General features: G+C 42.4%; 1 protein-coding gene across 1 annotated transcript in view; it reads left to right on the top strand.

Moving 5' to 3' along the window:
- FOXO1 (forkhead box O1) overlaps nucleotides 1-21070 on the top strand; it is a 110859-nt gene extending 89789 nt beyond the window's left edge. Inside the window, exons 2-3 of the mRNA XM_002824200.6 lie at nucleotides 15976-17327; nucleotides 17802-21070. Of these exons, the coding sequence (XP_002824246.1) occupies nucleotides 15976-17313 (1338 nt within the window). The 3' untranslated portion in view covers nucleotides 17314-17327; nucleotides 17802-21070. The remainder of the gene's footprint in view (nucleotides 1-15975; nucleotides 17328-17801) is intronic.
- The last annotated feature ends 472 nt before the right edge of the window (nucleotides 21071-21542 follow it).

Below are 21542 nucleotides of genomic sequence, written 5' to 3'. Positions count from 1 at the left end.
GAATGGTGGATAAAATGTATGAAAGCAGTCAGCTTCATGGAGGGAGACTTAAAATCTGTTTTCAAAACAAATGGTCCTGGCCCCAGCATCCTGCCCTCCTTTGGCTATGAAAATATCAGATTATGCCATAAATTTGAAAACAATCAAGTATCCTTCAAGTCATGAGACAGAAGCCAAAGCTTGAATCAAAAACCCTGTCATTTTCAGCGAGGGAGACAGGGAGGAGGGCCTGAAGGTAACTTGTTTCTGAGGCCCTTCTCTCAGCACTAGCTGCAGCAGCTTCCTGTTAGGTGGGAGAAGAACCACAGCCAAGGACAGCAGCTCCTGGAGATGCTTTTACTTATCAAGAGCAATGTAGATGTATGCAAAAATACAGACACCCACACACAGTTACATTTGTGGATAATCAGAAATATCTTTCTGCTTTCCCAGCAGAGCCCGAACTCTTCTCCTATCATCCAGGTGGGAAGACAGGTTTAGCGCTTTGCCCTAGGTTCTGCATTATAACTTTACTCTGTTGTCCTGTGATCTTCCACTTGCTGTCCTGTGCTTTGCATGTAGGGTAAAAAACATGCTGCTGTGTTAAGGCCCCACTCACTGTACCTTCTCTCTCTCTCTTCCCCCTTTCTGTGTCTAAACTCGTACATGGCCATACTGACCTCTTCTCTTTTCTCCAGACATACCTTACTAATGTTTTTAAAAAAGTTTCCTCACAAACACTAATAGCTCATATTTATCGGACATTCTGCACAGTGGTCAGTAAGTACCGTTAGTATTTCCTTCTTGCAGACAAGGGAACCAAGCCCAAAGATCGCGAGCCACTTATCCAAGAGCACTCAGGCCGTAACTGGGTTTGAACCGGGCCGGTCTGGTTCTAGCACACATGTTCTGCACCACCACATAGTTTGTCTGTCAGCACTGGTTCATGCTCTGCCCTACATCAAGAATTCCCGTCCCCTTTTATCCAGCAATCCAAATCGTCCTTTGCTTCACGTCCCAATTCCAGCGTAGGACCTTTCCTTTCTTGTTTTGCGTGTGGTGCACGTTAACGTTCCTGTGTTGTTAGCCTTCCGTACATATGTGTAAGACCATGGGAGGCAGGGAGAGCCTTGTGCCTTAATGCCTACTTGTTATTTCCACAGTATACAGTAGGGGCTTAGTAAATAATTGTTCAGTGAAAATTACATTGATCGGTATTGATTTGGCCAAATCAAAAGATCCTAATTTATGTTATTGAAATGTGAATGGAAATAAATTAACTTCTGAAATTGTCAGTTGATTGAAATACTTTACATTAGGTAGGCTCACTTTAGCTAGGCGTTGCTCAGGCTCCCGATTAAGTTTGCCTAGATTTTCCAGTGACAAAAATGAAGATAAAAATTGATCTTTGGTTTGTTTTCCCAATAAAAATGACTGACACAAGGTCCTTTGAGACCCTTCCTCCTTGGTGCCCTTCACTCCACCTACCCCCACCCCTGGCAAGTGCTCTGACACTGACTTGGGCAGGATGAACTGGACATGTTCTGTTCCAGTCCTGATTCTCTGAATGGTCCCTTACTTATTTATTTTTGTCACCCAGGCTAGAGTGCATTGTTGTGAACTTGGCTCACTCCAGGCTCAACTTTCTGGGCTCAAGCTGTCCTCCTGTCTCTGCCTTCTGTGTTGCTTAGACTACAAATGTGCACCACCACACCTAATTTTTTGATTTTTTTTTTTTTTTAAATGTAGAGACAGGATGGTCTCATTGTGTTTCCCAGGCTGGTCTTAAACTCCCGTGCTCAAGCAATCCTCCCTCCTTTGCCTCCGAAAGTGCTGGGATTACCGGTGTGAGCCACCATGCCTGGCCCAAATGGTCCTTTTAAAGTCTGTCATATATTTCTGTCAGAGACTTCATGAAGATAGACCTCAATATATTGGATAACCATTTTAGTCTTCAAAGTAGCTATAAATTAAGCTAGGAATAGCAAGCAATTTTCGAACAACATATTTCTTTAAAAGAGTTTTCTAGGTTTGGCTATTTATTATGTGTGATAGATTTTTTAAATGATTAAAATGTGAAACTTTTGTTTTTGGGGGTAGTAGGGTACCACTGAAGAATGATTGTTTTACACTTTGTTCAGTCAACAGCAGTTCTAAGTCATCCATTGCAATCTTAACTAGGCTGTCAGAATTTAGCTAAATTAGTTTTCTCAGTAATAAAAATGAAAATAAATCGGAATACCAGAGACTACATGTTGGTTCAGAGAAAAGTGATCTTTGAGAGTTGAAATGCTGAAGTAATCTGTTAGACTGACTTTACTGCTCATCTCTTTGTTGTATAAGTATCTGTGACAGTAGAGCCAATAATTTCTTCTAAAAACCTTGCATTTTGTTCTAGAATATCATGAGTTTATAGAATAATTCTCTAATATGCTTGAAATTGGTAGCATTCTTCACATGTATAATCTGTTTTATGTTTTCCAAACATGTTCTCATTTAATCTTCACAACGCAGTTGTGAAGTTATATGGTATGGAGTTATATGGTATAGAGTTACATGGTATGGAGACACCAGGGCATCATACAGCTCAGATTCACACGTGCAGTAATGATCTAACTTGGACACAGACATACATGCCCTGACTTCTAGTACTTTTCCTACTGGACCATATTGGCCACTTTGTAGTTTTAAGAGAAGTGGAGAAAAGGTATCTCCAAGTGTGCTAATACATACATTGTGGTGGAAAACTAGCAGTAGGTCAGAGTATCCTTTTTAAAAATTTTTTATTTTACTTTAAGTCCTGGGATACATGTGCAGAGTATCCTTGAATAGCTTGGAAGAGACAAAAAACATTTGTATTTGTGTGCAAGATTCTAGCCACAATAGTTGATATTCAGTTCCCTTTTGGAGGAAATTGAAAGTGAAAACGCTGAAACAATGAGGACTAAAATTCCAAAGAGGAGTTTAAGGTGTACCATCGCAAATTATTGGCTTGTGTGGGAGGTTCTAATTTTCCGTTGGTTTGAATCATCCTAAAAAATGGTTCATTTAATCATTCATTCCTTCTGCCTTTGCTAGTTTGCCCAAAGTTATTAAGATAAACTGTATATAATTATCATTGTGTTTTCATCTTCAAACAACAAATGTGTATTGCGCGTAGCCAGTGTGTTTTAAAAGATCAAGACTTTTCTAAAAATGATGTCGATAACTTCCAAAGGCAACTGTGAGGTTTTTTTGTTTTGTTTTGTTTGTTTGTTTGTTGTTTTCTTTTGTTTTGGTCTGTGGAGGTTTATAAAGATAGTCTTGTCTTAATTTATGACAGCAATGTCATCCATGTTTCCAAAAAAGACATGATTCGAACTGCAGCATTAGAATAAAACATTTAATATTTAATACAAGGAACACTGTCCATATGGTAAGGTTTGCTTAGTCATTCAAGTGGGGACCCTCAGGTGGTTCAGGGATTCCTTTTGTCCTACTTGACATTCTCCCTTCTCTCTGGAGCCCAAAGAATTCCTAGTGGGATGTCCTCAAGTCATCTAAATGTGGTTCCAGGGCAGACTCAACTTGGAGCCTTTCAGAATTCCTTTAGCCCAGGAATGATCTTGGGGAAACACATTCTTCCTGGGCTGGCTTGCTTTGACCTGAGACTGCATTTAAGCTGAAAGTCCTCGCGGGCATCTCTGACACAGATGTGCCCACATCTGGTGGAGTGCCAGTGACTGCGCAGTGGTGAAGGCTGCTCTGCAGGCTTCTTTTCTGCTCAGTGGGTGCTAAGTTTTCAAACAGACATGAACATGCAGCTCTCAGCACAGGTGCTTCCATTGGGGTGGAAATTTGGCCTTACAAATAAGCAAAATGTAGGCTTCATTCATGTTAGGTGTGTGCTGATGGGGATGTGTGGCTTTAGTGTGGGCACATTGAGGAGGGCCAGGAGGAGTCATGGAGGCTTTTTATGTATGTTAATGAAAGCAGCATTACTGAAACATTTATGTGAGCTGCTTTTGGAGTCCCCAAACATGCCTGGGCTTCTGGTGGTGCTGAGGGAGCAGCAGTTTGTGAGAGGGACCATGTCTTTTGTATTATTTAGAAGGAAGGTGTGGACAGCAGGGATTTTGCGCAGCAGACCTACTGTGTCTTAGAGTGTAATTGTGCTCTGCCTCCTCAGGTGGATCCCTGATGTCTGTGGGAAGCTGGGCCACAGCCCTAACTTGGGCTCAGTCTCTGTGGTTGTGGGAGTTTCTCTTTAGCATAAACCTGAGCCCAAATAGTTTTGCTATTATTGGGTCAACCCATTTGGGAAGCTATTTGATTTGAGACAACCTTTGAATAATATTTGGGTGGTATATAACCAAACAGTATATACTCGGCAGTCTCAAGTCGTTGTTGCATTAGGCTTCCTAGACAGAATAATGGGCAAGCTGGTGTCAAGATTCTATGTAAACCCTACAGGAAAACCCAACATTGCAGGTAGTGTAATTCAGAGTGTTACACTTTATTGCAGTTTGCTGTTGTTTTTGTAATCTGGATTATCATGTCTAGGTCCCAAAATAGGAGGAAAAAACACATAAATCTAGACTTTGTACTCTGTTTACTAAGAATTCTTAGTAAACAGACTGTGCATCCAATAGATAAATTCTTCCCTAGATTTTCCAGATAGCAAACATATTTAGGATAAAAACAGTTCTACATAGTACATGCTATGGGTGGGATATTGTCCTAGGGATTTTAATCTGTCAAAGTTTCAGTGTTCTTGCTTCTGAATTTGTATCCATAAAGTTTTTCACTGGCTTCTGTAAACAATTCGGGAACATATCTTAAATATACATTTACCTAGCATGAACAGGATTAATAGGCTCATCAATGTAATGCTGACAAAATACTTCAAAATTCACTTTAGTCCTTTAAAATTTTAGAAAGCTTTAAAATGGATCAAAGTATTGGTATGGTTATGCTTTATTTTATGCCTAATTTAAATTCTTCATCAGAAGAGAGTAGATCCTAATGTGTTCTTTGTTTTTGGTTTTAACTTTGTTGTGCCTTAGTCTTCTGGTAGCCAAATAGATAAGGTAGTTAAATGCATTATAATGCTGTGCGTTTATAGGACCACTGCAGATTAGAAAAATTGTATGGCCTATAAAATAGACAAAGATTTTCATTAGGAACAGCAGAATTACTTCAGCGTCAAATGAGTTTCCTCTTAATATTCTCCTATAGTGGGGCCTTTTGCATCTGAGACAGCCATTAGGCGGAAGCAGCAAAAAGCATGGGTGTTCCAGTAGTTAATTCAGTCGAAGTTTCAGGAAGGCCCCTTTAGGTCACTGATAGGCAAGATGCGGGGAGTTGTGGCTGTCTGCTGTGGATTTGGCAGTACCTGGCCTCTGTGCCTCCCTGGGGAGGAGCTGGTGAGTGGGTTAAAGGGCCCCCAGGGGTAACTGCAGGCTGCATCAAAACTAAATCAATCCTAGGGGAAACAAGCTCCACTTTGAAATCCTTGGTAGCCTACAGATCTCTTTTTTTTATTTTTTATTTATTTTTTATTATACTTTAAGTTCTAGGGTACATGTGCACAACGTGCAGGTTTGTTACATAGGTATACATGTGCCATGTTAGTGTGTTGCACCTGTTTACTCGTCATTTACATTAGGTATATCTCCTAATGCTATCCCTCCCCCTTCCCCCACCCCATGACAGGCTCCAGTGTGTGATGTTCCCCATCCGCCTACAGATCTCTTAAAACAAGGCATTAGAAGAATCTTAGCTAGATGAAATTTAGTCTCTGGATATCCACCACAGGGACCTTATTAGCTAGGGTTGATGACATTCATTTGAGAGCTGGCCTTGTTTGGGTTGTGTGGTATCATTAAACCCAAGCGTATGACAGTGTGAGATAGTTTCTGTTTTCCAGGCTTTGCTTAAACAGGGGTCCACATTAGCACCTGATACATTGGGGTTATAGAAGGAAAGTGATTAAGATGAATGCCTTGTGATCTGGAGCTGGTGTCTAAGGGGATTGCTCGTTTCTGCCTCACCTGGATTGTTTTGGGATTTGTCTTTTTGGGGTAGTTTGTTTCTGATAGTGCATAGAGCCCATAGTATTGAATGGTACAGGAGACTTCCATTTCACTTCCTGAAAATTAAAGGTCTTTGCCCTTCCTTTCACAAAACTGTAGCTTCCTTTAATACAGGGTTCTCATGTGGGACATAGTGAAATTTTGTAGTGCTGCTTTTTAATTACTACCTTCTGAAATGCAAAAGCTTTGGTATGGTGTAACATCATTAAGTACATTTTCTGTTCTGTCCCTGAAGGGGTTTTCTTCAATCCTAAATGTATGAGGTTATTGGCTGAATTGTTACTCTGAAATATTTAGACCTTTGGCTAATAAAGATCAGACAAAGCAGAGAGCATCCTCCGTTGTAAAGCTTTCTGCCCCCGGTCTTGTGGGCTAGTGGTGGCCCCCTTCTTCCTTCTTCGTTCCTCAATACCATAGTCCCATTTACTTGTAATGCACCTCTTTTGTCCTGTAGTACGTTCTTATACTCCTTGACCTCCTCACCTCTTAGGGGCTCTTTTTTTTTTGAGACAGTCTCTCGCTCTGTTGCCGGGCTGGAGTGCAGTGGTGCGATCTTGGCTCACTGCAACCTCCGCCTCCCGAGTTCAAGCAGTTCTCTTGCCTCAGCCTCCCAAGTAGCTGGGATTACAGGCACGTGCCACCACACCTGGCCAATTTTTGTATTTTTAGTAGAGTTGGGGTTTCACCATGTTGGCCAGGATGGTCTCCATCTCTTCACCCTCGTGATCCACCTGCCTTGGCCTGCCAAAGTGCTGTGATTACAGGCATGAGCCACTGCGCCTGGCCTAGGGGCTCTTTTAGTTTTTTTTCCATAAAGTAAATAGTCATGGGTGACTAGTGTTTGTGAAGAGATGAGAAAGAACATCATTCTTATAATCGCCACCCTGGATATAATTTGTCATCGGTCCAGGTGCAGTAGCGCAGGCCTGTAATCCCAGCACTTTGGGAGGCTGAGGTGGGAGGATCAGTTGAGGCCAGGAGTTGGAGACCAGCATGGGCAGCATAGCAAAACCCAATCTATTTAAAAAATTGTTTAAAATTAAAAATTAATCTATTATCAGACAACTGCTGTATCTCCCTTAATTTGAACAACATCCTGGACATGCAGAACACGTGTTCTGACATAGGTCACCTCAAAAGCCGACAGAATATGCTAGTTAAATGCTCAAATTCTTTCATTTAAAATTTTCTTAACAGGGAGAAAACACAATTTTTCTGTAAATGAAGGATTGCAGCTCAGTTGTGAGGACATGGAAATAAGCCTGAGGAAGGCTGGCTGCCTTTAAACAGGAAGTTTGTGATGAGTAACTTTTAATCAAGTTACAACCATTCATAATGGCTTAAAAAATTGTTGTTTATGTATTCTTTCACTTCCTAAAACAAAATAGCCAGTGTTTATTGTCTTTATGTCAGGTGATGCACCAGGCAACTTCATGTGTATCATGTATATCATGCCATCCGTACATGTAACTGTTTTACAGATGTGAAAACAGGCTTAGTGATGAGATCCAGGACTTACTCAGAAGGGCCCAGCAGTAACTGTGCCTCCAGAGCCAGCACCTCCGGTTCTGCCTCACAGTGTACTTCCCAAGTCCATGAAGCTTCTCCTGACACCTATGAGTTCTTCCATTTGTCTTTTTAGTACTATTTGACATGCAAGCATAATCTCCTACATTTCTTTTGCGGTGGATGGTCATATTTTTCCTTCCTTTGGAATGACTGACTATGGAGTTAGAGGTAGAGCTGTGTAGAACTAAATTTGTGTCCATAGTGGTTTGAGACCATAGGTAAGGGTTGGCTTGGCTAGGGGAGGAATATTGCATGTTCTTGGTACTTGTTTTACATTTCTTCCAGTACTAAAGCTCCATGTGGTTCTATTTTTTGTAAATGAACACCCTAAGTTTCCCATCTGCATTGTAATCTCTCTGAACTTTGTTTTCCTGACATAAAACAAGAGTATTAGACCAGATGACCTTCGAAGTACCTTCCGGTTTTACCAGGCCGCGAGTCTCTGTCCACAGCCCTGGGATCAGTGGAGATGCTTTAAGACCTCTGCACAGTGGGGGTAGTAGTGGGGGTATAGTGGTCTTTGAGGATATTCAGGCAAGAAGGAAACGATTCTGGGAAATGAACCAGCCTTATGGAAGGATCTAGGGTGTAAGCGTGTAGATTAGCTATTCTCAGCAGATCTTGTGTTAAACACTTTATAACATTGATTTACATACTGTCTATTGCTAACGTGTGTCTACTGACAACTCTTGTAAAAAGAAGGGTTGGCAAAAGGTCATGTTTTCCTTCTGTTTGCAAACAAAATGGATTATTTTTAAAAGTTGTTGTTTTATTAGTAACTCTTAATGGGAACTCTGTTGAATAGATTTTCCTACTTTAGTTTGTTTTCACTTGTGGAAGTGCAGGAAGAGCTGGTGTAAAAGAGAGGAAGGAGGAGGAGGGAATAAAGGCCATGCCGGGAGCCTGCATAACAATCACACACATTGAGAAAGTTCACAGAAATTAGATTAAATGCTTTGGAAAAATCTAGTTTGTCTAGCATTTTGAAAGAATTTCTAGAATTTCTGGGACAATGAATTCATTTAATCATATGTTCCAGTTTCTGAATGTGAAGTTCTTTTTGTTGGATTTGGTGGCTATTGCTCACACCTTCACTCAGGGTGGTGGGCAGTTCTAGGTAGCTGGGGGTCTCTGGGGACCTTTCCGCTTTCCCTGTGAGTCCCCACAGGTTTTCCCTAGGATGATGCTCACATCTGAAATGCACGTTTCAGCTGCTATGGATTCCTGCCATAAAGAAGAACCCACTAGAATAAAAGCAAATCACATTGTGTAAATTTTTTTTTTTTTTTTTTTAAGACGGAGTCTTGCTCTGTGGCCCAGGCTAGAGTGCAGTGGCGCAATCTCAGCTCACTGCAACCTCTGCCTCCCAGGTTCAAGTGATTCTCCTGCCTCAGTCTCCTGACTACCTGGGACTACAGGCGCCCACCATCATGCCCAGCTAATTTTTGTATCTTTAGCAGAGACGGGGTTTCACCATATTGCCCAGGCTGGTCTCGAACTCCTGATCTTGTGATCTGCCCTCCTCAGCCTCCCAAAGTGCCAGGATTACAGGTGTGAGCCACCACACCCGCCCACATTGTGTAAATTTATCACCTGTTAAGGCAGAAAATGAGCTTTGTAAACTAGTAAACAGAATTATTTCTGCTCCCTCAAGGTGCATACATGTAACCTCAACCTGAAGTATGTTCCTTTGATTCCTCTTAATAGTGGTGAAGCCAAGGGGATAGTTTTTTCAGCCAGCAGTGGGGTTGCAGGTAGAATCACAGAACTTTGCTTTGAGCCCTAACTGGACAGATCATTTTCTGAGTCTTAATTTTTCCTTTTCCATTTCTAAAGTGAAGACAGTAATACCTGCCTTATAGGGCTGTTGCAAGGATGGAATGAGATGTATTGACAGCAGTAAACTATAAAATAGATAGTTTATATAATAAACTATAAAATAAATATAAAAATATAAAACACAGGGTATGAAGGCCATCTAAGGGTTTCATGAGCAAGGTGTATTCAGCCTTAAGTTGAGGTTTTGCATTATTTTTGGTTAAATATAAAGACCAGGGTAATCATAGAACTGCCAAGCAGAAAGAAATGTAGAATGTAGCGGTGGTGTGGAGACCCCTGGCTGACAGGTAGTGGTCTTTATATAGGCTGAGGGACAGGCTAGATGCATGTGAACTGGCAGCTCAGGTTGGAAGACAGGAGTTGGGGATGTGAGAGTCCAGGCCAGGGTGAAGAGAAGTGGCTGGGAAGGCAGCCAGGCTCAGCTCTTAGGAGGCAGAGAGCTGCAAGCAGAGGGTGGGACCAGGTCTCTTTTTTCAACCCAGTCTTGAGGGATGGGGGCAAAGTCAACCTAGACTTGATTTGGAGCTAGTTCTGCTCTCTTGATCATCTTTATTGGGGCCTTCAGGCTCCTAGAAGGCTACTGTGATAGACTGACTAGTGGTCTGTAAATGGTTTTTATTAAAAAAATCACATACCCTTTTTGATAAAACATGTATTTGTTTATACACTTTAAATATATCGTGTATATTATAGAATACATTCACAAATAAGAATTTTAAAAGAATGAAATAAAAAATTTAAAGTAGTCCAGGCGCGGTGGCTCACGCCTGTAATCCCAGCGCTTTGTGGAGACCGAGGCAGGCAGATCATGAGGTCAGGAGTTCGAGACCAGCCTGACCAACATGGTGAAACCCCGCCTCTACTAAAACTACAAATAATTAGCTGGGCGTGGTGACAGGTGCCTCTAATCCCAGCTACTCAGGAGGCTGAGGCAGGAGAATCGCTTGAATGTGGGAGGCAGAGGTTGCAGTGAGCCAAGATCAAGCCACTGCACTCCAGCCTGGGCAACAGAGTGAGACTCTGTCTTTAAAAAAATAAAATAAAATAAAGTCAAAGAAAGTTGTAAAGATTTCATCCTGCACTTCAGTGGCTGATGATTGCCTTAGACAGTGGGTCTGGGAGCATCCTGGGGAGGGCATGTGTCCTCAGGGGTCTCTGGGGACCAGCCTCAGCACTTTACTTCTTCCAGCCACAGAGGCAGAACATCGGAACTATCCTTCATGGAGCTTCCCAACTGGTCTTTTGAGGTCCCTGCTCTGCCAACCCCTGCTGCTGCTCCGCACATGCTGGCTGTGTCCAGAGTTCGGAGGCCCCTGGCCCCAGCAATGTGTGATGCCTGCACGTGTGGCTTGGCTGCAGCACCTTGAGAAGACTTAAATATTCTAGTGACACTGGCTGACCAGGGCATTGACAGACTCACCTTAGTATCTGAATCAGTTCTGAGGCAATATCTAGTGTGAAGAGAAAAATGAACTGTTTTTCCCAAACCAGTCAGTCTTTCCAGTAATTAACATATAAAAAAGCCTCATGTTAAGTGAGAGCAGTGCAACATGTGGTTATAAAGAAATAAGACTAATGTTTATGACATACATAGGTCTGTAAAACACAGACATATGTTATTTTATGGATGCTATTTTGCCAGTAGTGATAACAGTAACATTAGCTAATAGAGATTAAGGTAAGCCTTTCCACGCATACTATCTCATTTAATCTTTGCACCAACCTTGTAAATGTAGGAAATACTAATCTGTTCAGCAGATACTTGAGTGCCCATATGGTGTTGGTGCTGTGAGGATACAGTGTACAAGAAGACAGACAAAGGTCCCTGTGCTCACTTGAGCAGCTCACAGTGTAGTGGGAAGTCAGGCATGCCCCCCCACCACCCCAGGGATCAGACATAATGGAATCATAATGAGGGGTGAGTAAGCAAGGTCCCATGTTAGAGCTGCAGGATGAGATGAGGTCCTCAAGAAATGCTTCTGGAGGGGACAGTTGGGCTGAGACAGAAGCTGGGGCATGGAGGGCAGGGTGGCAGCCTTTGGAGAGAAAAGGTCTGTGTTCCTGGACAGTCTGTGGGTTGTGTCGTCCTATTAAGTGGCTCTTTACGTGCACTTATTTTCTCCCCAGGTAGATCAAAAGCTTCTGGAGGGCATGTTCTGTGTGTCATTCCTTCATGTCTTTCACTACTCCTTGCACAAAATAGTTTCCAGTAAATGTTAGTTGACATGAATTGGTATTCAAATGGATAGTTAAAAGATGTGTAGTGTGTAAGACACCGTATCTTCCTTGTAATTTTTTTTTTTGGGGTCAACCAACAAACATTTATTGAGGCTATGATATTAGAAATTAAAGACAAGCTTTAGCCCATTTGCTCTTTAAGGAGCTCAGAATCTGAACATAGAACAGCCAGCAGAGCAGGTTGAACAAACAAGTACACCATGTCGGGGTTCCCCAACTCCCCCATCTGTGGAGCTCATTGGGTCAGGCTTCCCAGGAAGCACATGCTGCACTGCTTGGGGTGGCCAGGCATGCAGATGGCAGACGGGGTGTGTGCAGAGGCTTGTGAGTGGGGCTGCAGAGAAACAAGCTAGTGGAGAGGTGATTGGCTGGCTTGTGTTTCTCTAGTGCTGTCATGTAGAAACGCTGGATTTGGGCAAGTGATCAACAGGGCATGAGCCTCTGTCCTGACACCCTGCCTCTGTCCTCAGGTAATATTTGTTTAGAGTTCAAGGGCATAATATTTCAGAGCCCAGCAGTCCCACGCGGCTCTGCTGCGAAGTCCCTCTGGTGAACTGCTCTTTCATCCAGCCTCTCCTGTGGCCAGTAGGGGAGTGCAGACACAACGTCGTTAATAGCAACACATTTTTACAAAATTTACCTTTTCAAACCCCACCCCCTAGAAACCGTAGCTGCTTTAATGTCCCGCTGGCTGTGTGAAAAACAGGAATTTATGTAACAAGTCCTGCACAGCAAACCTTTTCCTGTTCGGAAAAAATTTTAATTGTTGGCAAAGTTAGGAGACAGCTCTGTTACTCAAAGAGCGACCTGAAATGTCCTCTTAGAAAAATATGTAATATGATGTTTTGATAAGTAAGAGACTGCTGTGGCTTTTTTTTTTTTAAAGTCTAAATTAGTATATGTCCCACCTGAGTTAGTGAACGCTTCTTGAATGTTTTAAAGATTTCCTTATTATGTCTCCTGCAGTCTTTTTAAAAATGACCCCCAGCTGGGCTTGCCAGTGATCTGACAGGCTTATCATGAGAGAGCTTCACCCCTTCTCCCCAAGTCAATGCAACAACCAGGAAGCTTCTATCTGGGAAGATCTTTCTTCCCCCTTTATCATTAACTAAATGTGACAGGGACAGGAGTCAAGCTTCCTCTCCTCCAGAGATTTCATCGGAGCTTATCTGTGTGTCTATTGTGTTCAAAGAACAAAACTGTCATGATGGAATATTGTGCAAATGCCTGGACTTCCAGTGTATAGAAAATGTCAGGGTCAGAGTGCAGGACTGCATTCCAGTGCTACCCCAAGTGCAGGCCTGCTGATCTTAAGGAGGAATTAAGAACTCGGTTCGGCTGGGGTTGGTGGGTACAGCAGACAAGGCTGTGGCTCTGTGAGCATGCGTGTGTGTGGTGCCTTCCCATAGGAATTTGGGAATCTTAGGGGAATGAAATAGGATGGGAGGGAAATGTACTCCCTGGCCTCTTTTAGGGATTCTTGTACCGACTCTAAGCCCCTGGCCCTCCTCACAGCATGTCTCGAGGTGAGGGTAGATCTTGGGTGCGGAGGAAGGCGGGGATTCTTGGGAAGAGGAGACAGTCACTGCCATCACCACACACCTGCTCCGCTCCAGCCGGGCTCCGGTGGTGTCTTCCTTGCTCTCACGCTTCACTGTATGCTCTGGCAGAAGGGCTTGTCACATAGCTGCTGTGTTGAAATCTTTAGGCGGAATGCAGTACAGAGGGTCAGAGGGCGTTTTGAAATGTGGATTTCTCAGCCCTGACTGCTGGGCCTTACCCTGACTTTTGCATCTCCCTTTAGAAAGTGAGACCTCTCCATTTTCTCTCTTCTACCACCTTTTAATGAGAGAAGACTTCTCTCCCAGTTCGTGTTGGAGCCAGGCCTCATCCTGCTGTGCAGAGGCTCTGCTCAGGCGCAGTGGTTGGCACTCAGGCCCGGGCGTCCCATGTCAATGGCATGAGGATGTGGGCGCTGTGGCTGCACCCCTGGGTGACCACAAATCCAGCCAGAGCCTTTTTGTGGTTGAGAAGAGGGGCCGCAGAGATGCAGGGGGCATGGTCAGCTGAGCCTTGCATCCAGTTGGCAGAGGAGGCCAAGAAAGCTGGGAGACTGTGCACATTCCAGGGTCTTAGGGCACCCAGAATCCCACTCCTTGGGAGCAGACCTCTGAGGAAAGAGGCTGCTGAATGAACAAGGTGTAGTGGCTGTGTGCCCTGTACTGTGCTGGGGGCCAGAAGCTATAAGACAAGGCCCTTCCTCCTGGGGAGCTCCCAGCGTTTCCCTCATCTCCTTTTCCATGTGTCCCATGGACTCCCCTGAACGCCATCTTACCATGTGTTGTAGAGGAGGTGAATCAAACCATGGCTTTCTCATCTGCAGCCTGGCTCTGGTGTTTCTGCTGAAACTTGGAGAGACCACCTCTGGCCCCTTTCACCATATATTTGCAGTTGTGGGTTTGTATCTGTACTACTTCTAAGCTCCTATACATACCACACTGAATAGGAATAGAGAAGCAGGACTTTGGGGGCGCAGGATACCACTATTCTAAGTTGGGGTCTAATATTCCCTTCGTGGTGACTGCTTACATGCCAGGTACCACTGAGCATTTTTATGTATCTCATTTAATACATGTAACAACCCTGATAAGGTTCTGTAATTTATCCCTGCTTTACAGGTGAGGAAACTTAAGACACATTAGGGGCTAGGCAGCTTCCCAGGGTCACCTAGGTAAGTAAGTAGCAGAGCCACCCAAGAAGTACTCAGAAGAAAAATTGTTGGTTTTTCTTCCCTAGTTGGCCTAGGGATGATAAACATGGCATGATTAGTCATGAAGCTGCGCTAGCTCGAGTGTTAGAGCTCTTTGCATTCTCTGTCATTTCTTCCCATCCCAGGTTGTCTGTTTGGACAGTGTAGCCCCTGGCTCCGTGGAGGTGTGTCATGGAGTTAGTTGGTGCATCCTGCTCATACTACTGGTCATTGGTAGAACTGGAGGGTAGGGGCACTACTTGAATTAAAAAAAAATTTCTTTTGGCAGGTCAGCTTTCTCAAATACAAAAGCAATGACTGTTTTCCTTACATTCACTTGTATTTGCTTAATGGGCTTTAAAGATGTGAATGAATCCAAGTCTTATTAATTTGGGGCCTTTAATTCTTGATCAGCTCTGTATTTCTATATTCTTTTTTTTTTTTTTTTTTTTTTTTTTTGCGACAGAGTGTTTAACTCTTGTTGCCCAGGCTGGAGTGATCTCAGCTCACTGCACTCTCCTTCTCCTGCCTCCGCCTCACAAGTAGCTGGGATTACTGGCGCCTGCCACCACACCCAACTAATTTTTGTATTTTTAGTAGATATGGGGTTTCACCATTTTGGCTAGGCTGGTCTTGAGCTCCTGACCTCAGGTGATCTGCCTGCCTTGGCCTCCCACAGTGCTGGGATTATAAGTGTGAACCACCATGTCTGGCCTATATTCTATATATTCTATATTCTTTCGTCTTTTTTGTTGCTGTATGTGGGCCCAGTAATATAAAACTTCTTTATGTAAATGGCACATGTTCAAACTGAAGAGAATTGGCAGTAGTTTTAAGGATAGTAGAATGGAAGGGGTTTTTGATAGCAGTTTGATACAGAGTACTATTGTAGCTAAGCAAAATTTAAGCATTTATTAAAACCAATTCCTGTGATTTTTCCATAAAATATAGCTGTATAAAAGAAGGTATTTACAATACTTTTTATTAAATTTTGTCCCTTCATTAAATTAAGACACAGATTTTTTTTTTTTTTTTTTTTTTTTTTTTTGAGACCGAGTCTCACTCTGTCATGCAGTGGCATGATCTCGGCTCACTGCAAGCTCCGCCTCCCAGGTTCACACCATTCTCCTGCCCCAGCCTCCCGAGTAGCTGGGACTACAGGTGTGCACCACCACGCCTAGCTAATTTTTTGTATTTTTAGTAGAGACAGGGTTTCGCTGTGTTAGCCAAGATGGTCTTGATCTCCTGATCTCATGATCCGACCGCCTGGGCCTCGCAAAGTGCTAGGATTACAGGCGTGAGCCACCGCCCCCAGCCACAGATATTGTTTTTAAGATAAGATACTATTTATTCCTGGGCTATTTGAGATCTTTTGTAGTGGCTTCAGAGCCATTAGGACTGTTCAGATGGAAATCTGTAGCACACACTCTTAAGATTTTTTACTTGTTTTCCATGTAATACATGTAGAATAGTAAGTTTTGCAAGCAGAGAAGTATTGTACTTCTAATAAGATGTTTTGCCTTACAGAATTCAATTCGTCATAATCTGTCCCTACACAGCAAGTTCATTCGTGTGCAGAATGAAGGAACTGGAAAAAGTTCTTGGTGGATGCTCAATCCAGAGGGTGGCAAGAGTGGGAAATCTCCTAGGAGAAGAGCTGCATCCATGGACAACAACAGTAAATTTGCTAAGAGCCGAAGCCGAGCTGCCAAGAAGAAAGCATCCCTCCAGTCTGGCCAGGAGGGTGCTGGGGACAGCCCTGGATCACAGTTTTCCAAATGGCCTGCAAGCCCTGGCTCTCACAGCAACGATGACTTTGATAACTGGAGTACATTTCGCCCTCGAACTAGCTCAAATGCTAGTACTATTAGTGGGAGACTCTCACCCATTATGACCGAACAGGATGATCTTGGAGAAGGGGATGTGCATTCTATGGTGTACCCTCCATCTGCCGCAAAGATGGCCTCTACTTTACCCAGTCTGTCTGAGATAAGCAATCCCGAAAACATGGAAAATCTTTTGGATAATCTCAACCTTCTCTCATCACCAACATCATTAACTGTTTCGACCCAGTCCTCACCTGGCACCATGATGCAGCAGACGCCATGCTACTCGTTTGCGCCACCAAACACCAGTTTGAATTCACCCAGCCCAAACTACCAAAAATATACATATGGCCAATCCAGCATGAGCCCTTTGCCCCAGATGCCTATGCAAACACTTCAGGACAATAAGTCGAGTTATGGAGGTATGAGTCAGTATAACTGTGCGCCTGGACTCTTGAAGGAGTTGCTGACTTCTGACTCTCCTCCCCATAATGACATTATGACACCAGTTGATCCTGGGGTAGCCCAGCCCAACAGCCGGGTTCTGGGCCAGAACGTCATGATGGGCCCTAATTCGGTCATGTCAACCTATGGCAGCCAGGCATCTCATAACAAAATGATGAATCCTAGCTCCCATACCCACCCTGGACATGCTCAGCAGACATCTGCAGTTAACGGGCGTTCCCTGCCCCACACGGTAAGCACCATGCCCCACACCTCGGGTATGAACCGCCTGACCCAAGTGAAGACACCTGTACAAGTGCCTCTGCCCCACCCCATGCAGATGAGTGCCCTGGGGGGCTACTCCTCCGTGAGCAGCTGCAATGGCTATGGCAGAATGGGCCTTCTCCACCAGGAGAAGCTCCCAAGTGACTTGGATGGCATGTTCATTGAGCGCTTAGACTGTGACATGGAATCCATCATTCGGAATGACCTCATGGATGGAGATACATTGGATTTTAACTTTGACAATGTGTTGCCCAACCAAAGCTTCCCGCACAGTGTCAAGACAACGACACATAGCTGGGTGTCAGGCTGAGGATTAGTGAGCAGGTAAGTTCACACCAATATCAAAAGACCTTTTGAAAAATAGAACTTAAAAGCGAGGAACACAGTAACTTGCCATGGTTAGCACATCTTTGATGTCAACTGACTGCCCCTTGCAGAGAGGGATCTTTTATCATTCATTCTCTGTCCTTTTTGCAGCTTACAATTTTCCTTCTGAGCTTACACAGAAGGAAGCTTCCTTTAACTGCTTTAAAGATTGCTTTTTGACAGTTCGATGGCTGCATCTTTTTAGTAGCTCTTCAATAAATGAATACATTTGATATAAATCAAATGCTGAAGGGTTTTTTGTAAAGTAGAATTTTCCCCATTGAATGATTTTAGAGCTGTTTGAGAAAGCTCTAGCTTTTTGCCCCTAAGTATGTCTGTCACTCTTAACATGTTAAGTTGAATTGACTTTAATTTGGCTATATTTTCATTGTGTGTGTATGTGTGTGTGCGTATGTATGTGTTTTTTCCTAGGTTACACTTAAAAGTACTTCAGATTGTCTGACAGCAGGAACTGAGAGAAGCAGTCCAAAGATGTCCTTCACCAACTCCCTTTTAGTTTTCTTGGTTTAAAAAAAACAACAACAAAAAAAACCCTCCTTTTTTCCTTTCGTCAGACTTGGCAGCAAAGACATTTTTCCTGTACAGGATGTTTGCCCAATGTGTGCAGGTTATGTGCTGCTGTAGATAAGGACTGTGCCATTGGAAATTTCATTACAATGAAGTGCCAAACTCACTACACCATATAATTGCAGAAAAGATTTTCAGATCCTGGTGTGCTTTCAAGTTTTGTATATAAGCAGTAGATACAGATTGTATTTGTGTGTGTTTTTGGTTTTTTTAAATATCCAATTGGTCCAAGGAAAGTTTATACTCTTTTTGTAATACTGTGATGGGTCTCATGTCTTGATAAGTTAAACTTTTGTTTGTACTACCTGTTTTCTGCGGAACTGACGGATCACAAAGAACTGAATCTCCATTCGGCACCTCCATTGAACAGCCTTGGACCTGTTCATGTTGCCACAGAATTCACATGAGAACCAAGTAGCCTGTTATCAATCTGCTAAATTAATGGACTTGTTAAACTTTTGGAAAAAAAAAGATTAAATGCCAGCTTTGTACAGGTCTTTTCTATTTTTTTTGTTTATTTTGTTATTTGCAAATTTGTACAAACATTTAAATGGTTCTAATTTCCAGATAAATGATTTTTGACGTTATTGTTGGGACTTAAAAACATTTTTGGAATAGATATTGAACTGTAATAATGTTTTCTTAAAACTAGAGTCTACTTTGTTACATAGTCGGCTTGTAAATTTTGTGGAACCACAGGTATTGGGCAGCATTCATAATTTTCATTTTGTATTCTAACTGGATTAGTACTAATTTTATACGTGCTTAACTGGTTTGTACACTTTGGGATGCTACTTAGTGATGTTTCTGACTAATCTTAAACATTGTAATTAGTACTTGCATATTCAACGTTTCAGGCCTTATTTGGGCAGGAAAGTGATGTATAGTTATGGACACTTTGCGTTTCATATTTAGGATAACTTAATATGTTTTTATGTATGTATTTTAAAGAAATTTCATCTGCTTCTACTGAACTATGCGTACTGCATAGCATCAAGTCTTCTCTAGAGACCTCTGTAGTCCTGGGAGGCCTCATAATGTTTGTAGATCAGAAAAGGGAGATCTGCATCTAAAGCAATGGTCCTTTGTCAAATGAGGGATTTTGATCCACTTCACCATTTTGAGTTGAGCTTTAGCAAAAGTTTCCCCTCATAATTCTTTGCTCTTGTTTCAGTCCAATTGGAGGTTGGTTTTGTAGTTCTGCCTTGAGGAATTATGTCAACACTCATACTTCATCCCATTCTCCCTTCTGCCTTGCAGATTAGATTACTTAGCACACTGTGGAAGTTTAAGTGGAAGGAGGGAATTTAAAAATGGGACTTGAGTGGTTTGTAGAATTTGTGTTCATAAGTTCAGATGGGTAGCAAATGGAATAGAACTTACTTAAAAATTGGGGAGATTTATTTGAAAACCAGCTGTAAGTTGTGCATTGAGATTATGTTAAAAGCCTTGGCTTAAGAATTTGAAAATTTCTTTAGCCTATAGCAACCTAAACTGTAATTCCTATCATTATGTTTTATTACTTTCCAATTACCTGTAACTGACAGACCAAATTAATTGGCTTTGTGTCCTATTCAGTCCATCAGTATTTTCAAGTCATGTGGAAAGCCCAAAGTCATCACAATGAAGAGAACAGGTGCACAGCACTGTTCTTCTTGTGTTCTTGAGAAGGATCTAATTTTTCTGTATATATCCCACATCACACTTGCTTTGTCTTGTATGTTAATTGCGTCTTCATTGGCTTGGTATTTCCTAAATGTTTAACAAGAACACAAGTGTTCCTGATAAGATTTCCTACAGTAAGCCAGCTCTATTGTAAGCTTCCCGCTGTGATGATATTTTTTTTGAAGATCATTGAACAATCACCACTCTATCCATCCTCATTTTGGGGCACTCCAAGACATAGCTGGTTTTAGAAACCCAAGTTCCTCTAAGCACGGCCTCCTGGGTATGTAACTGAACTTGGTGCCAAAGTACTTGTGTACTCATTTCTATTACTACATACTGTCACTTTCCTCCCATGCCATTACTGCACCATAATACAAGGAACCTCAGAGCCCCCATTTGTTCATTAAAGAGGCAACTACAGCCAAAATCACTGTTAAAATCTTACTACTTCATAGAGTAGCTCTTAGGAAAATGTATCTTCCTCCTGAGTCTGGGTAATTATACCTCCCCCAAGCCCCCATTGTGTGTTGAAATCCTATCATGAATCCTGGGTAGCTCTCTGAGAACAGTGAAGTCCAGGGAAAGGCATCTGGTCTGTCTGGAAAGCAAACATTATGTGGCCTCTGGTAGTTTTTTTTTCCTGTAAGAATACTGACTTTCTGGAGTAATGAGTATATATCAGTTATTGTACATGATTGCTTTGTGAAATGTGCAAATGATATCACCTATGCAGCCTTGTTTGATTTATTTTCTCTGGTTTGTACTGTTATTAAAAGCATATTGTATTATAGAGCTATTCAGATATTTTAAATATAAAGATGTATTGTTTCCATAATATAGACGTATGGAATATATTTAGGTAATAGATGTATTACTTGGAAAGTTCTGCTTTGACAAACTGACAAAGTCTAAATGAGCACATGTATCCCAGTGAGCAGTAAATCAATGGAACATCCCAAGAAGAGGATAAGGACACTTAAAATGGAAATCATTCTCCAACGATATACAAATTGGACTTGTTCAACTGCTGGATATATGCTACCAGTAACCCCAGCCCCAACTTAAAATTCTTACATTCAAGCTCCTAAGAGTTCTTAAATTTATAACTAATTTTAAAAGAAAAGTTTTAGTTTGGGAATAATCATTCATTAAAAAAAAATGCATTGTGATTTATGCAAACAGACCAGCCTGGCATTACAGTTGGCCTCTCCTTGAGGTGGGCACAGCCTGGCAGTGTGGCCAGGGGTGGCCATGTAAGTCCCATCAGGACGTAGTCATGCCTCCTGCATTTCGCTACCCGAATTTAGTAACAGTGCAGATTCCACATTCTTGTTCCGATACTCCCTGAGAAGTGCCTGATGATGTTGATGTACTTACAGACACAAGAACAATCTTTGCTATAATTGTATAAAGCCATAAATGTACATAAATTATGTTTAAATGGCTTGGTGTCTTTCTTTTCTAATTATGCAGAATAAGCTCTTTATTAGGAATTTTTTTGTGCAGCTATTAAATACTTAAGTCTTGTCAGCCACAATGTTGTGGTTTGTTCAAATCTGGTATTTCCTTTGGAGGAAAAGGGGAACAGCCCCTCTGGGACCAAATCATAGTCCCCTGAGATGGGGAACAAGTACAATCCTTGGTAAAATCCTGGAATACTTCATCTTTGGAATGTCTGAAACTACATCCGGTTCAGTAATTACTAGGCATATTAAGTCTTATGTCAGAACAGACTCTGCTAAAGGTAAAAACACCTTGAGGGCAAGTTAGGAGGATCTGGCTAGGAAGTCACAGAGCAGATACGGTGGATGGAGTGGTAGAACCCCCATGGCTAAGGTCGTAAGTGCTCCTCCAGTCACTACGGCACACCTTGCTGAAGGGGGAGGATCAGCCCTCCTTTAAGTGGCTGTAGATGGG

Source organism: Pongo abelii, chromosome 14 (assembly GCF_028885655.2).
Source record: "Pongo abelii isolate AG06213 chromosome 14, NHGRI_mPonAbe1-v2.0_pri, whole genome shotgun sequence".
NCBI classification, from domain to species: domain Eukaryota; kingdom Metazoa; phylum Chordata; class Mammalia; order Primates; family Hominidae; genus Pongo; species Pongo abelii.
This window is presented reverse-complemented; position numbering and strand designations above follow the sequence as displayed.